Here is a 17,597-nt window from a genome sequence, read left to right on the forward strand (position 1 = left end):
TTGGATCTAGTACCAGGGCATGTTTGCCTGGATGGATGACGTTCTCCGGGTGGTCTCTGACGCGGAAGGTCACCGTTTCCTTGGACCATGCAAGTCGCTTGCTAGTCGCCTTTCCACCATATAGATCGCAAGTCGCACGAGCTTCTAGTTTCGGCATGTGTCCGTCGTTGTGAATATCATGTTCACAGAGGTCTCGTGGGCGGTCTGGCGAAGCCCTAGCCTTCTCCCGCCGTGCAGTGCCCCGCTGATGTTCCCACGCATTGTGGTTCGGGCCAAGGTAGGTTCCCACGGCCTTTCCTTGCTCATCATAAACGAACTCGATCGTTTCGAAACACGTGTAGTCGATGAAGGGTGGGGGAGAGACGTTGAAGAGTCGTCTCAAACAGTCAACAACCAGCTCGAAGGAGCAGAATGTGAAGGTCTGGCCCTGCGAGAACTTGTGGGCTTCTTTTGACTCTCCGCACCGGGTTAGGTCTCCGGCCGACGCCGCCCGTGCCTGGCGCGTTAACGGGCGGAGTGAAATACTGCCAGATCCCTCGGTAGGGTTCATGACGAGGTCGGAAGTATCGACACGGAGTCTGCACACATAATTTACCCAGGTTCGGGCCTCCGAAAATTAATACCCTACATCCTGCTTATTCTTGTTATTCATGGTGAGGGGATACCTCATGCAGAGGATTACAATGGTGTATGAGATTGCTACCAAGAGTTTCTGGATCTAAGATTGGACGATCTAGAGGATACCAGACCTCCCTTTATATAGACAGGGAGGTCCAGGGTTTATAGGGTGGCCTGATGCGATCTTCGCCGCCGCCGCCCATGCCTTAGAGAACAAACAGTGGCAAGGTCGGTTCCTTCTGTCGTCTAGGCCCTAGTCGTCGGCCCATGTCCTTGTCTGGTCTGGCCTTGTCAGGTACCCCGGGGCGTGGCCCCGTCACTCGTCTTCGCAGTGTCGGGCGTCGAAACGAAAGCCATTTGCGCCTTCACGATGAGACGTCAATCCGGACAGGGCGGGTGGCATGCCTGCCGCGCGAGGCGACTGCCGCACCCCTCGTGGTGTAGGCGGGCACGACAGATAGAGATGCAGAGGTGGCTTCGGCAGCCCGCGAGGCGGCATTGGAGGAATCCCTTCGTGCCCTCATAGCCAAGAAGTAGCGAAGGAGGGCGGTCAAGGCGCTGGCAAAAGACCAAAGTCGGGCGGTCCGCGCCATGGTTAGACTGCCCTCCAAGGAGGAGAAAGACGAGGGCGGCGACAGATCGGACAGCTCCGTCTCGATCAATTCTACGTCTTTGACCGCTACTGCCACAAGGACGAAGGGAAGGGCAAGGCCGGTCGTGATGAACTTCTCCGGTCATCGTTTCGTTCATAGTTGGTAGGGCATGTCAATTTTTGGTAGCATGATGACATGTGTTTAGCTACGTACATACGTTGCATGAGGTAATATGGATTTGAGTATTCGGTTTTAGATGCATCCGGTTGTGGAGGAGAAAATTTGCGGGTCACCACCCACGGACGCTTTCGAGCATTTGGGGACTGAGATTTGTTACTTGTGGTTGTAGATGCTCTAATATAATAATTTCTTTTTCTCCATCACTCGGGAAATCTTGCTGCGGAAATGCATGGTCGCCGCCCTAGCTGAAAACCTAAAGTAAGGGGGAGGGACAGCAGTCCGCAGATTGAGACCGCACGTCAACGTCCGCGCGGCGCGCTAGACCACGGGCAAATGGCATACACACGCAGCACCTAGGGCGCGCCCAGAGTACCGGAACGCTCTGGAGAGCACAGCGGAGCAACCGAGCAAGGGCAAAAACACCCTCTTCCGCGTGACTCTCCTAAAACCCCATTCGGTAATTACGGTCACGAAGCCAACGTTCGGCCTGCAGTACAGGTTTTTGGACGTTTGGCCTCGTTGCGGCACTGGGCGACGACGATCCACCAGCTCACTGCGGCTGGCGTCGTCTCGTCTGCCTGCCAGCCAAATTCCAGATCGCGGTCTCGCGAGCTCGGGTCTCGGGAATCCCGCCCGCGCCCGGCCGTCCATCAGGCACGCGCGTCCAAAACCAAGAGAAACCCCACCACTCGGGCAGAAGATTGAGCCAAGCACCGCAGAGCGTTCATACTCTCTGCAGCACACAGTGCATTTGGAACGCGTGTGGGGGGTGGTCCGCTAGCGATGTGGGCGGGTGGTCAATCGTCAGGAATCACGGAGCCCGCTGCGTCCGTTCCGCGTCCAAAGCAAACAGCCAACGAAAGAGTAGTAGATCAGCAGCGCAGCGCAGCGCATGCAGCGCAACGGCGACGGCAGCACCCGACGCGGCGCCCGCGCGGTTTGTTTTTGGTTGGCTCCCTCCCTTGCCCACTCAACGCGTCTTCGCTTCGTTTCCCGGACCCAAGCACCCAACCATCGTGCCGTTCGACCGGACCCAGTAAACAAAACCCAACCCAACCCGAACAAGTCAAAAACGCACCACAAAGTCCCAACCCAGCACACCACAGCACAACAACAACGCAGCCGCCGGCAAGGCGGGCAGGCAGCAACAACTGCGGCACCAGCCAGAGCAGAATATCGATTCCGCAAGTCAATCCTCACCTCCGTCCCTCACCTCCGTCCGTCGCGTTTCCATTTCCCCGCCCCTGGCCACGGCGATGGCTCCGTCCCCTCTCCTCCCCCTCCTCCTCCTCCTCGCCGCCGCCGTCGTCTGCCCCCTCGCCGCCGGGCAGCAGCGCAACGTCCAGACCCGCTTCCCCTCCACGCGCACCCCCGCAGTCGCCGTCCCGCCGCCGCCGATCGTGCCCCCGTCGCCGTCCCCCACCGGCCCGGCCATCCTGCCCCCGCAGTCCGCCTCCTCGTCGTCCTCCTCCACGAAGCGCAGCGACATCGCCGTGGCCGTGGTGAGCACGGCGCTGAGCAGCTTCGCGCTCTGCGGCCTCGCCTTCTTCCTCTTCCTCCGCCACGGCAAGAAGAAGGAGCTGACGCACGCCGCCGGCGGGAACGGGCGCCAGGACGCCGCGCTCGCCGGCAAGCTGCCGGAGAGGGCGCCGAAGCGGCCGCCCCGCGGCGGCATGGTGGACGAGAACGGGCTCGACGCGATATACTGGCGGGAGTTCGAGAAGGAGGGCGAGGGCGGCGGCAGGGGCAGGAAGCCCGCGGGGGGCTGGCGCCTGCCGCAGCCGCCGCCCCGGCAGAGCCGCGCGGAGAGGTGGCCGGAGGCGCAGGCGTCGCCGGGCCCGTCCCCGCCGCGGCCGAGGAAGGGCAAGATAGATCAGGAACCGCTCATTCCCAGGGGCTCCCTGGACTCCTCCTCCGCCGTGTTCGACGAGTCGCCGCGCCCGCCCAGCGCCAGCTCCAGCTCGTCCTTCTCCGTCGCTGCCCCCGAGGCCTACGCGCGGCCGGCGGCGGCGGCGATCGCTGTCAGCTCTGTCCCCCGCCCGTCCCCGCCACCAGCCCCTGCCGCCCCACCAAGCGCATCGGCATCGGCATCGCTGGCGCGGCCGCCAGGAAGAGGAAGCCCGCCACCACCACCGCCACCAATGGCCACCACGTCGCCACCACAAGCTCCTAAAGGCCCACCGCCGCCACCAGCGCCTAAGGGCCCACCTCCTCCACCAGCACCCAAAGGCCCACCGCCGCCACCAGCGCCCAGAGGCCCACCTCCGCCACCGCCTCCCGGAGGAAAGAAGGGAGGGCCGCCGCCACCACCACCACCCGGAGGCAAGAAGGGAGGGCCGCCTCCGCCGCCTGCCTGGGCGTCGTCCTCGAGGCCACCGGCGGCCCCGGGCGGGCCATCCGGGGCAGACGACCTGGCGAAGCTGAAGCCGCTGCATTGGGACAAGGTCAACGTGGCGGCCACCGACCACTCCATGGTGTGGGACAAGCTCACCGGCGGCTCATTCAAGTAAGCAGCTCCTGAATTAAATCGCCCCCCGCTTCTCATTTCAGTTCACCATTTGCCGTAGCCCGTATATAGACGTTTAATTCTCTCGGCGCTTCTTGCGCATTGCCGCTCCCTGGTACGAACTGGGTACCGGTGATTACTGATTGCATAGGAATGTAGTGCTAGCCACGGTATGAACAGTGAGTCATGCATGGACCCCTGAACCTTGCAGTACAAAGTTGCACTGCAAACAGGAGAGACCGTCATACAGACCAAACCAAGCATGAACCGAGTAAATCCCACTAGCATTATTGATTTCTGAAGGTCGCTCGACTAGCATTTTTAGCTGGAGTGTCGTAGAAACTGAATTAAGCGCAGTGAAAAGGCCCTGAATGTGCAAAGGTTCAGTAGAAAAAAAGGCCCTTTTGGCTGGCGTGGCAGCCATAATCAAAGGCGGATTCTTCGATGGGATCAGGAAACCAGCATGTCGCTTTTCCGGTGGACTCACGTCGCAGCATCCTCGAAAGGGTGCCCAACCCAAATCACGGTGCCTTTTTGTGCGCGTATGTTCTCTCTGGATTCTGGACCTGTGAACAAGGACAGATGGCTACCGGGCGAGCATGGGGGCTTCGTAGAACGAGTACGGGGGGCTTCACCTTCGTGGAACGGGTATACGAGTTGTTGGCGCAGCGTGCTTTTCGTTGAACGAGCATGGAGTTCATTCGCATTTGCTTTGCTACCTTGACAGAATCAACCGTATAATTATGGATTTGTACTACTGTTAGCTTGTTTGATCTCGTAAGAATCTGGATGGGGACGGGTCGCTGTAGCCCCAGTTCCAAAGCAATGATGGGAGGATTTACGAACAGGATGTGGACGCCTTGAACTCGGTCAAGATGGCACCCACTTTTCTTCGTCAGCTTGCGCTGGACATAATTAGCACTGCCACGTCACCCCTCCAGTCATAAGAGAATCATAGCTAGTGATAATAAGAGAATCGTAGCTGAAAGAACACGGCTGTGAACGATTGGATACATGATTGGAAACCATATTAGGCTAGCTAGTGTTTCAGAAGCTGTTTTTTTTCAGCTTTGTGTATGATCGATTCAAAACGTTCTACTTCTAACGGTGTTGTTACTCTGACGTGTTTGCAGCTTGGATGAAGGCACCATCGAGGCCCTGTTCGGCACGGCGGCGGTGAACCGCAAGACGAAATCCGCGGACGCCAAGGACTCCTCGAGCGGCCTCGGGCGCTCGACCTCGGAGGAGCAGATATTCCTGATTGAGCCACGCAAGTCTCACAACATCTCCATCATCCTCCGGTCCCTCACCGTGGGGCGGGACGAGATCATCGACGCGCTGCGTGATGGCAACACCGAGCTCGGCACTGACGTCCTCGAGAAGCTGTCCAGGCTCAGCATCTCCAAGGAGGAAGAGGCCACCATCCTGAAGTTCTCTGGAAACCCCGACAGGCTTGCCCCCGCAGAGGCCTTCCTTCTCCGGCTCCTGCTCGACGTGCCCAACCCGTTTGCCCGTGTCAATGCGCTGCTATTCAAGGTAAACTACGCTTCTGAGATTGCTGTGCTCAAGCAATCGCTCCAGACTTTGGAGATGGCAAGCCAGGAGCTGAGGACGAAGGGGCTCTTCTTTAAGCTGCTTGAGGCGGTGCTCAAGGCAGGGAACAGGATGAATGCCGGCACGGCGCGGGGGAACGCGCAGGCCTTCAACCTCACAGCACTGCGCAAACTCAATGACGTGAAGAGCACTGATGGAGGCACCACGCTGCTGCACTTTGTCATCGAGGAAGTTGTGCGCGCAGAGGGGAAACGCCTTGCCATCAACCGCAACTACACCATCCGTCGCTCTGGTAGCCTCGCCAAGAGCAGCGTCGATGGCGGAATTTCAGCAGCTGGCTCCGCTGGCCAGGGGCCATCACGCGAGGACAGGCAGAACGAGTACTTGAACCTAGGATTGCCCATTGTTGGAGGTCTCAGCAGTGAGTTTGCCAATGTGAAGAAGGCTGCGACTGTGGACTATGATGTGACTGCCAATGAATGCGCAATCTTAGGCAACCGACTCGCGGGCATCAAGAAGCTCCTGGAGACCTGCGGGGACGATGGATTCTCAAGAGGGCTGAGAGGCTTTGTCAATGCTGCGGAGCAAGAGCTGAAGGCACTGAGTGGAGTGCAGGAGAAAGTGCTTGATCTGGTTCAACGGACAACGGAGTACTACCATGCAGGTGCTACCAAGGACAGGAACGCGCATCCCCTCCAGTTGTTCGTCATTGTGAGGGACTTCCTGGGGATGGTGGACCAGGCATGTGTGGACATCAAGAGAAGACTGCAGCAGCAAAAGAAGCCACCACCCCCATCATCACAGCCAACATCGGCGGCGGCGGCCTCGACGGCCGCTAAGGGGCCAGCTGAAGCAGCTAAGGGGGCAGCTGATGGTGCTAAGGCGGTAGCTGGTGGTACGGCGGCAGCACCACCGGCTCAGAAACCGCCACCAGAAGAAGCAGATAGCAAAAGGAAGAGGGTCATGCCAAGATTCCCAAACTTGCCAGCGCACTTTATGAAGGACGGCGCAGACTCTGATTCAAGTAGTGATGAGGAATAGAATGTATGGAGAGGTGTAAATGGAGATTCAAGTAGTGATAATGAAATTGTTTGTGTTGGTTCTTTTCTCCAGTTCTTTACAGATCCATGTCGACAACAGTAGATACAGTTACATATATCCAGAAATTGAACTTGAAACCGTAAAAAAAAGGATATTTTAGCTAACTGGTAACCATTTGTCCATGGTACAACAAAGAATTGCCTACCTACAACAAATGACCAACGCGGTACTTACAATTTACAGGCTTTCAGCCAGCAAGCTCACTTAGCGGTACTCGATCCATGACGCTGCAAGCAATTTGTGCATTTTTCTGGAGAACCGGATCTATATCTGGCAATTTTGGAATCTGGAATATAACACAGTGAGTATTATGCAATGTAATGCAGATCATAGTATAGTATAATCGAGCTTAAGGACTCTAAGATTGCCCGAAAAGTAAAAAAGGAACAGTATTAACATATCATCGAACTTAAGGAACAAAACAAATCAAGTACGATATTACCATGAAAATTGACAACAAAATTAACAACACGTTGGAGATATACAGAATCTGCAAACCCAATAACATACCTGAGCTAGTAAATCCATCGTTCGTCTGAGCAGACGGGCTAAATCTCCATCATCCATTGCAGAGCCCATCATTATCTCTCTCCATGTCAACCCTGACGCCCAGGCTTCAACCATTCCAGCAAACTGGGTATCTATTTCGCAAGGTATCTGCATGCCAAGAAGCAAGTAGATGAGAAAAGTAACGAGGGCAACTATTGATTTAAAGACACAGGAGAATAGGAACATCATGTGCCAAACCTTTACGCCATGTTTCTCTTGGAGATCGAGGAGTGAGTTTCTCTGCTCTTCTAAATAGTTTATGACACCAACAACAACTGAGGACGGTTCATACACAAAACTGCAAAATTTTAAACAATCACCATGATGCCTAAGAAAACGCATGAGGAAGTATTTTTATTCAAAAACGTTGACAAATTTTGGGCTGGAGATTGAATACACTGGAGTTCTCACTTTAAGTAAATGATAACAGAAAATATTACTGGCTGCACCTTCTATGGTATCACTTTAAGTAAATGATAACACAAAATATTACTGGCTGCACCTTCTATGGTATGAACATATTTGTCACTCAATAGGCCACGGCAATATATGGTGACAACTGATTGGATAAACACTTTTTATTGATGATGAAGCATATTGATCAACCATTCAAGAGTTCAGTTCATGTACTCGTCTAAATATTAACTGCATCAATACAAAGCTTATTTGGGGCAGCAAACATGCTGGTCCGCAATTTACCACAGCACGTGGGATTGATGGTCCAATTGATTTATATTATATGCCAGTGTATTTCCACAGATTCGGGCCACAACATGAAGGATAGGGACAGCTGTACAGGTATAAACATGACATAACAGGAGGCTTTACAAGCCAATAGCCATAGCAAGTTGTAAGCATGAGAAATAGGTGCCGTTGTTGAAATGTGTACCTGCTATTCTTCCAAGGACGAAGTTTGATCCCTTCTGACACTAAGCTTCCACACACTGCTGCCAGTTGAGATGGCTTCAGATCCAAAAGGACCTTGTTCCTAAGAACCATAGCAAGCCAGAGTTCGTTTTCCCCTCAGTATGGCTGCGGCCGTTTCACCCAAAGGATAGATTACTTGGGTGTTGATATCTAACACTCTAGCCTCTTGTATGACATTGCTAATCTGGTAAACATCCATTTAGAGAATCGAAAATTAATGTCTGAGAAACTACTTAGTACTTACCAATGACAAGCATAAGGCTGTAACTTAGTATTGCGCAATCATATTGGTTAAGCACAAGATCCTGAATGCCTTCACCAAATCATGGCATTTTATAGAGAAACAGCATATATTTCAACAAAATATTACACATGAGATGGTTCAGAGGGAGTGTTTAATTAGTGTGGCGGAAGAATGAAAGGTGGTCAAGGAGCACTGGCTGGGGCTGAATGGGGGCACGGTAGGAAGCAACAGGAGATGCTACAGTGACTTCAATATATTTTCGGTCTCATGTGGTTCGGTTACGAAGTTACTTAATGCATGAAGTGGAAGCAACTAACTCAATGTACACTATACATATAATGATACGATTAAAAAAAATACTAGAGTGCTTTCAACAACTATATAGTTCAATTAGATAGGTTCATCAAACATATAAAAGCATACATGGTTACCTGCAAAAATTCTTTCCAACCAGTTGGTTCAATTTGCATTATGCGTCTAGTCAAACGACGGGATCTAGCTTCCAAACGCTCAATCTTTTCTTTTGTAAAATTTCTCATGTCAATGATCTTTTGAAATTCTCTAAAACCCTTAGTACTCCTGATTGTTTTCTTCAATTGTGAAACCTTCCTCCTCTGTTGCTTGTGAGATTCTACAGCGGTCTGATGTTCCTGGGAGAATCGTTCCACCTATGAAGAAAGAGTAACAAAAAAAAGTTCAATGCCAAAAAGTCAAGAGAACTGCAAGTTGCTAGTTCAATTCCAAAACGTCAACAGAACTGCATGCCAAAATGTCAACAGAACTGCAAGTTGCAAATGATAATTCGTAACTTCGTACCAGACACGATTTGAATAGCATTACATGATAATATATGAAATGAGGATGTGCATGTTAGGTTGGTTATTATCAACATTAGAAGGAACTGTCAGTACTCAGTAGCGCAGTGTATTACTGGTCTGACGACATGATTGACCAAACTATTAGAAGACACGGATGAAAAGAACTGTCAGTAGTACGGTATATTACTCCTGCAGTCCTATGGTCCGACCACTATAATTAAACAACCTATTACAAGACACAAGACACAGATGGGAGAAATGAACACTTAGTGAATCTTGTGAGAAATCAATATCCTTTAAAGATCCAAAATAAGTGTCGCAGTTTTGAACTGGGGTTAGTTCAAAACTGCGACACTTATTATGGATCGCAGGTAGTAACAGATAACTCTAATTTACAATAAAAGCACGAAATATTGGGAAAGCCAAGGAGTAAGTGCAAACCTTATCGTCTTCTGAGAGGCTATTAAGCACAGGAACATTTAGACTCCACGACCATGTGTCTAGGGATCCATCCATGCATAACAAAAAACCATGTTCTGATTTTGCGATTTTATCCCAGATCATGTCTTCACGCAAAAGGAGCTGCTTCAGGGTTTCTCTAGGGAGTGGCCCACCCTCCACTGAAGGAACAGCAGGTAGACCTGTCTGGTAAACAGTTTTTATCCATTTTTCTGTGAATAGATACCATGAATTATCTGAACTCAAAGCAACATAGTATGATGGACAAAGAAGTTGTCCCTCACTATCAACTTCTTGCTTGCCTGTTCCAATAGAATCATCTTCCAGCTGCAATAGTTATTTTCATAAGAACACACGAGGAGGACACTAGGACAGTAATCACAAAGACAAAGCGATAGAGAAAAACTTCAATAATTCAAATCTTGGGGCATGTCTAACAAAAATGTAGATATACAAACAGCAAAGGATGTAAACTACTGCGGTTCAGAACTTTCATTTTTGCAGTATCCGATAATTAATGCTTGTCATTTGACAAGAATGTGCACAATAAGAGACGTAAACAATCCCAGAAGTAAAACCATGTAGCTTTTCCCTCTACAACTCTCATGCAATATGAAACTTACTCACCATGCTGGCAATCTTTTGATCATCAAACGAGTTGAGGCTTCCAATAAAAACAGCAGGAATCGTGTGGTGAACTGAATCTTTATCTTTATACTGCAAGCACATGAAAGGGAGGTGACCACTTTCAAACTCTTCTAATTGAGTTTTCCATGCAGCCATTCTCTCTAGTTCCATCCTCTTTTTCAGTTCATTTCGTATCTTCTTCTCTTCCTGAGGAACAAGTGCATAGAACATATAAGGTCTAATAATACATCATAAGCAGTACCTTGGTCAACAAGTTATGAAAAAAAAACTTTAATTATGTAATACCTTCTACTCGAATTCTTGGAAGTGTCCATTGTTGGAAATATGCCCTAGAGGCAATAATAAAAGGATTATTATTATATTTCCTTGTTCATGATAATTGTCTTTTATTCATGCTATAATTGTATTATCCGGAAATCGTAATACACGTGTGAATACATAGACCACAACATGTCCCTAGTGAGCCTCTAGTTGACTAGCTCGTTGATCAACAGATAGTCATGGTTTCCTGACTATGGACATTGGATGTCATTGATAACGGGATCACATCATTAGGAGAATGATGTGATGGACAAGACCCAATCCTAAGCATAGCACAAGATCGTGTAGTTCGTTTGCTAGAGCTTTTCCAATGTCAAGTATCCTTTCCTTAGACCATGAGATCGTGTAACTCCCGGATACCGTAGGAGTGCTTTGGGTGTACCAAACGTCACAACGTAACTGGGTGACTATAAAGGTGCACTACAGGTATCTCCGAAAGTGTCTGTTGGGTTGACACGGATCGAGACTGGGATTTGTCACTCCGTATGACGGAGAGGTATCTCTGGGCCCACTCGGTAATGCATCATCTTAATGAGCTCAAAGTGACCAAGTGTCTGGTCACGGGATCATGCATTACGGTACGAGTAAAGTGACTTGTCGATAACGAGATTGAAAAAGGTATTGGGATACCGACGATCGAATCTCGGACAAGTAACGTACCGATTGACAAAGGGAATTGTATACGAGGTTGCTTAAATCCTCGACATCGTGGTTCTTCCGATGAGATCATCGAGGAGTATGTGGGAGCCAACATGGGTATCCAGATCCCGCTGTTGCTTATTGACCGGAGAGCCGTCTCGGTCATGTCTACATGTCTCCCGAACCCGTAGGGTCTACACACTTAAGGTTCGGTGACGCTAGGGTTGTAAAGATATTAGTATGCAGCAAACCGAAAGTTGTTCGGAGTCCCGGATGAGATCCCGGACGTCACGAGGAGTTCCGGAATGGTCCGGAGGTAAAGAATTATATATGGGAAGTCGAGTTTCGGCCATCGGGAAAGTTTCGGGGTTCACCGGTATTGTACCGGGACCACCGGAAGGGTCCCGGGGGTCCACCGGGTGGGGCCACCCATCCCGGAGGGCCCCATGGGCTGAAGTGGGAGGGGAACCAGCCCCTGGTGGGCTGGTGCGCCCCCCCTGGGCCCCCCTCTGCGCCTAGGGTTGGGAACCCTAGGGGAAGGGGCGCCTCCACTTGCCCTGGGGGGCAAGTCTCCCCCTTGGCCGCCGCCCCCCCTAGGAGATCCCATCTCCTAGGGCCGCCCCCTCCTTGGGGTCCCTATATAAAGAGGGGGGTGGGAGGGCAGCCGCACCCTGACACCTGGTGCCTCCCTCCCCCCCTTGCTACACCTCTTCCTCCCGTAGTCGCTTGGCGAAGCCCTGCCGGAACCCTGCTGCATCCACCACCACGCCGTCGTGCTGCTGGATCTTCATCAACCTCTCCTTCCCCCTTGCTGGATCAAGAAGGAGGAGACGTCACGCTGACCGTACGTGTGTTGGACGCGGAGGTGCCGTCCGTTCGGCGCTAGGATCTCCGGTGATTTGGATCACGACGAGTACGACTCCCTCAACCCCGTTCTCTTGAACGCTTCCGCTCGCGATCTACAAGGGTATGTAGATGCACTCCTCTCTCTGGTTGCTAGATGAACTCATAGATTGATCTTGGTGAACGTAGGAAAAATTTTATTTTATGCAACGTTCCCCTACAGTGGTATTAGAGCTAGGTCTATGCGTAGTTCTCTATTGCACGAGTAGAACACAAATCTGTTGTGGGCGTAGATGTTGTCAACTTTCTTGCCACTACTGGTCTTATTTTGCTTCAGCGGTATTGTGGGATGAAGCGGCCCGGATCGACCTTACACGTACGCTTACGTGAGACAGGTTCCACCGACTGACATGCACTAGTTGCATAAGGTGGCTAGCGGGTGTCTGTCTCTCCCACTTTAGTTGGAGCGGATTCGATGAAAAGGGTCCTTATGAAGGGTAAATAGAAGTTGACAAATCACGTTGTGGTTATTCGTAGGTAAGAAAACGTTCTTGCTAGAACCCTATTGCAGCCACGTAAAAGATGCAACAACAATTAGAGGACGTCTAACTTGTTTTTGCAGCAATTGCTTTGTGATGTGATATGGCCAAAAGTTGTGATGAATGATGAATGATATATTGTGATGTATGAGATCATGTTCTTGTAATAGGAATCACGACTTGCATGTCGATGAGTATGACAACCGGCAGGAGCCATAGGAGTTGTCTTAATTATTGTATGACCTGCGTGTCAATGATTTAACGCCATGTAATTACTTAACTTTATTGCTAAGACGTTAGCCATAGTAGTTGAAGTAATAGTTGGCGAGCAACTTCATGGAGACACGATGATGGAGATCATGATGATGGAGATCATGGTGTCATGCCGGTGACGAAGATGATCATGGAGCCTCGAAGATGGAGATCAAAGGAGCTATATGATATTGGCCATATCATGTCACTACTATATAATTGCATGTGATGTTTATTATGTTTATGCAGCTTGTTTACTTAGAACGACGATAGTAAATAAAATGATCCGTTATAATAATTTCAAGAAAGTGTTCCCCCTAACTGTGCGCCGTTGCTAAAGTTCGTCGTTTCGAAGCACCACGTGATGATCGGGTGTGATAGATTCCTACGTTCACATACAACGGGTGTAAGACAGTTTTACACATGCAAAAACACTTAGGTTAACTTGACGAGCCTAACATGTACAGACATGGCCTCGGAACACAGAGACCGAAAGGTCAAACATGAGTCGTATGGAAGATACGATCAACATGGAGATGTTCACCGATGATGACTAGTCCGTCTCACGTGATGATCGGACACGGCCTAGTCGACTCGGATCATGTAACACTTAGATGACTAGAGGGATGTCAAATCTGAGTGGGAGTTCATTAAATAATTTGATTAGATGAACTTAATTATCATGAACTTAGTCTAAAATCTTTGCAAAAATGTCTTGTAGATCAAATGGCCAACGCTCATGTCAACATGAACTTCAACGCGTTCCTAGAGAAAACCAAGCTGAAAGATGATGGCAACAACTATACGGACTGGGTCCGGAACCTGAGGATCATCCTCATAGCTGCCAAGAAAGCATATGTCCTAGAAGGACCGCTAGGTGAAGCACCCATCCCAGAGAACCAAGACGTTATGAACGCTTGGCAGTCACGTGCTGATGATTACTCCCTCGTTCAATGCGGCATGCTTTACAGCTTAGAACCGGGGCTCCAAAAGCGTTTTGAGCAACACAGAGCATATGAGATGTTCGAGGAGCTGAAAATGGTTTTCCAAGCTCATACCCGGGTCGAGAGATATGAAGTCTCCGACAAGTTCTATGGTTGTAAGATGGAGGAAAATAGTTCTGTCAGTGAGCACATACTCAAAATGTCTGGGTTGCACAACCGCCTGTCCCGGCTGGACATTAACCTCCCGGACGAGGCGGTCATTGACAGAATCCTTCAGTCGCTCCCACCGAGCTACAAGAGCTTTGTGATGAACTACAATATGCAGGGAATGGTGAAAACTATTCCTGAAGTATTTTCAATGCTAAAGTCAGCAGAGGTAGAAATCAAGAAAGAACATCAAGTGTTGATGGTCAATAAAACCACCAAGTTCAAGAAGGGCAAGGGTAAGAAGAATTTCAAGAAGGACGGCAAAGATGTTGCCGCGCCCGGTAAGCCAGTTGCCGGGAAGAAGTCAAAAGAATGGACCCAAGCCTGAGACTGAGTGCTTTTATTGCAAAGGGAAGAGTCACTGGAAGCGGAACTGCCCCAAATACTTAGCGGACAAGAAGGCCGGCAACACTAAAGGTATATTTGATATACATGTAATTGATGTGTACCTTACCAGTACTCGTAGTAACTCCCGGGTATTTGATACCGGTGTCGTTGCTCATATTTGTAACTCACAGCAGGAGCTGCGGAATAAGCAGAGACTCGCGAAGGACGAGGTGACGATGCGCGTCGGGAATGGTTCCAAGGTCGATGTGATCGCCGTCGGCACGCTACCTCTACATTTACCTACGGGATTAGTTTTAAACCTCAATAATTGTTATTTAGTGCCAAGTTTGAGCATGAACATTGTATCTGGATCTCGTTTAATACGAGATGGCTACTCATTTAAATCCGAGAATAATGGTTGTTCTATTTTTTTGAGAGATATGTTTTATGGTCATGCCCCAATGGTCAATGGTTTATTCTTAATGAATCTCGAACGTAATGTTACACATATTCATAGTGTGAATACCAAAAGATGTAAAGTTGATAACGATAGTCCCACATACTTGTGGCACTGCCGCCTTGGTCACATTGGTGTCAAGCGCATGAAGAAGCTCCATGCTGATGGACTTTTAGAGTCTCTCGATTATGAATCATTTGACACATGCGAACCATGCCTCATGGGCAAAATGACCAAGACTCCGTTCTCCGGAACAATGGAGCGAACAACCAACTTATTGGAAATCATACATACTGATGTGTGTGGTCCAATGAGCGTTGAGGCTCGCGGAGGATATCGTTATGTTCTCACTCTCACTGATGACTTAAGTAGATATGGGTATGTCTACTTGATGAAACACAAGTCTGAGACCTTTGAAAAGTTCAAGGAATTTCAGAATGAAGTAGAGAATCAACGTGACCGAAAGAAAAAATTCTTACGATCAGATCGTGAGGAGAATATTTAAGTCACGAATTTGGCACACACTTAAGAAAATGTGGAATCGTTTCACAACTCACACCGCCTGAAACACCTCAGCGTAACGGTGTGTCCGAACGTCGTAATTGCACTCTATTGGATATGGTGCGATCTATGATGTCTCTTACCGATTTACCGCTATCATTTTGGGGATACGCTCTAGAGACAGCTACATTCACTTTAAATAGGGCTCCGTCTAAATCCGTTGAGACGACACCGTATGAATTATGGTTTTGGAAGAAACCTAAGCTGTCGTTTCTAAAAGTTTGGGGATGCGATGCTTATGTCAAGAAACTTCAACCTGAAAAGCTCGAACCCAAGTCGGAAAAATGCGTCTTCATAGGATACCCTAAGGAAACCATTGGGTATACCTTCTACCTTAGATCTGAAGGCAAGATCTTTGTTGCCAAGAACGGATCCTTTCTGGAAAAAGAGTTTCTCTCGAAAGGAGTAAGTGGGAGGAAAGTAGAACTCGATGAAGTACTACCTCTTGAACCGGAAAGTAGTGCAGCTCAGGAAAATGTTCCTGTGGTGCCTACACCGACTGGAAAGGAAATTCATGATGATGATCAAGGTACTACGGATCAAGTTGCTACTGAACTTCTTAGGTCCACAAGGACACGTTCCACACCAGAGTGGTATGACAACCCTGTCCTGGAAATCATGTTGTTAGACAACGGTGAACCTTCGAACTATGAAGAAGCGATGGCGGGCCCAGATTCCAACAAATGGCTTGAAGCCATGCAATCCGAGATAGAATCCATGTATGAAAACAAAGTATGGACTTTGACAGACTTGCCCGATGATCGGCGAGCGATAGAAAACAAATGGATCTTTAAGAAAAAGACGGACGCGGATGGTAATATTACCATCTATAAAGCTCGACTTGTCGCTAAGGGTTATCGACAAGTTCAAGGGGTTGACTACGATGAGACTTTCTCTCCCATAGCGAAGCTGAAGTCCGTCCGAATCATGTTAGCAATTGTCGCATACTATGATTATGAGATATGGCAGATGGACGTCAAAACGGCATTCCTTAACGGCTATCTTAAGGAAGAGTTGTATATGATGCAGCCGGAAGGTTTTGTCGATCCTAAGAATGCTAACAAGGTATGCAAGCTCCAGCGATCCATTTATGGGCTGATGCAAGCATCTCGGAGTTGGAACATTCGCTTTAATGAGATGATCAAAGCGTTTGGGTTTGTGCAAACTTATGGAGAAGCCTGCGTTTACAAGAAAGTGAGTGGGAGCTCTGTAGCATTTCTCATATTATATGTAGATGACATATTTTTGATGGGAAATGATATAGAACTTTTGGACAGCATTAAGGCCTACTTGAATAAGTGTTTTTCAATGAAGGACCTTGGAGAAGCTGCTTACATATTAGGCATCAAGATCTATAGGGATAGATCGAGACGCCTCATAGGTCTTTCAAAAAGCACATACCTTGATAAGATATTGAAGAAGTTCAAAATGGATCAGTCCAAGAAAGGGTTCTTGCCTGTATTGCAAGGTGTGAGATTGAGCTCGGCTCAATGCCCGACCACGGCAGAAGATAAAGAAGAGATGAGTGTCATCCCCTATGCCTCAGCCATAGGATCTATTATGTATGTCATGCTGTGTACCAGACCTGATGTAAGCCTTGCCGTAAGTTTGGTAGGAAAGTACCAAAGTAATCCCGGCAAGGAACACTGGACATCGGTCAAGAATATCCTGAAGTACCTGAAGAGGACTAAGGATATGTATCTCGTTTTTGGAGGTGACGAAGAGCTCGTCGTAAAGGGTTACGTCGATGCTAGCTTCGACACAGATCTACATGACTCTAAGTCACAAACCAGATACGTGTATATGTTGAATCGTGGAGCAGTAAGCTGGTGCAGTTGCAAGCAGAGCGTCGTGGCGGGATCTACATGTGAAGCGGAGTACATGGCAGCCTCGGAGGCAGCACATGAAGCAATATGGATGAAGGAGTTCATCACCGACCTAGGAGTCATACCCAATGCGTCGGGGCCAATCACTCTCTTCTGTGACAACACTGGAGCTATTGCCCTTGCCAAGGAGCCCAGGTTTCACAAGAAGACCAGGCACATCAAGCGTCGTTTCAACTCCATCCGTGAAAATGTTCAAGATGGAGACATAGATATTTGCAAAGTACATACGGATCTGAATGTCGCAGATCCGTTGACTAAACCTCTTCCGCGAGCAAAACATGATCAACACTAGAACTCTATGGGTGTTCGATTCATCACAATGTAACTAGATTATTGACTCTAGTGCAAGTGGGAGACTGTTGGAAATATGCCCTAGAGGCAATAATAAAAGGATTATTATTATATTTCCTTGTTCATGATAATT

At 49.0% G+C, this 17,597-nt stretch overlaps 1 protein-coding gene and 1 pseudogene across 1 annotated transcript; one reads left to right on the forward strand and one right to left on the reverse strand.

The window, feature by feature from the left end:
- The first annotated feature begins 2,468 nt into the window (after positions 1-2,468).
- On the forward strand, positions 2,469-6,563 carry LOC119322229 (formin-like protein 16). The gene is made up of 2 exons (XM_037595728.1): positions 2,469-3,897; positions 5,031-6,563. The coding sequence occupies exons 1-2, from the start codon at positions 2,648-2,650 to the stop codon at positions 6,490-6,492; spliced, it is 2,712 nt and encodes a 903-aa protein (XP_037451625.1). The 5' UTR covers positions 2,469-2,647; the 3' UTR covers positions 6,493-6,563.
- LOC119322228 overlaps positions 6,531-17,597 on the reverse strand; it is a 19,320-nt pseudogene continuing 8,253 nt past the window's right edge.

Source organism: Triticum dicoccoides, chromosome 6B (assembly GCF_002162155.2).
Source record: "Triticum dicoccoides isolate Atlit2015 ecotype Zavitan chromosome 6B, WEW_v2.0, whole genome shotgun sequence".
NCBI classification, from domain to species: Eukaryota; Viridiplantae; Streptophyta; class Magnoliopsida; order Poales; family Poaceae; genus Triticum; species Triticum dicoccoides.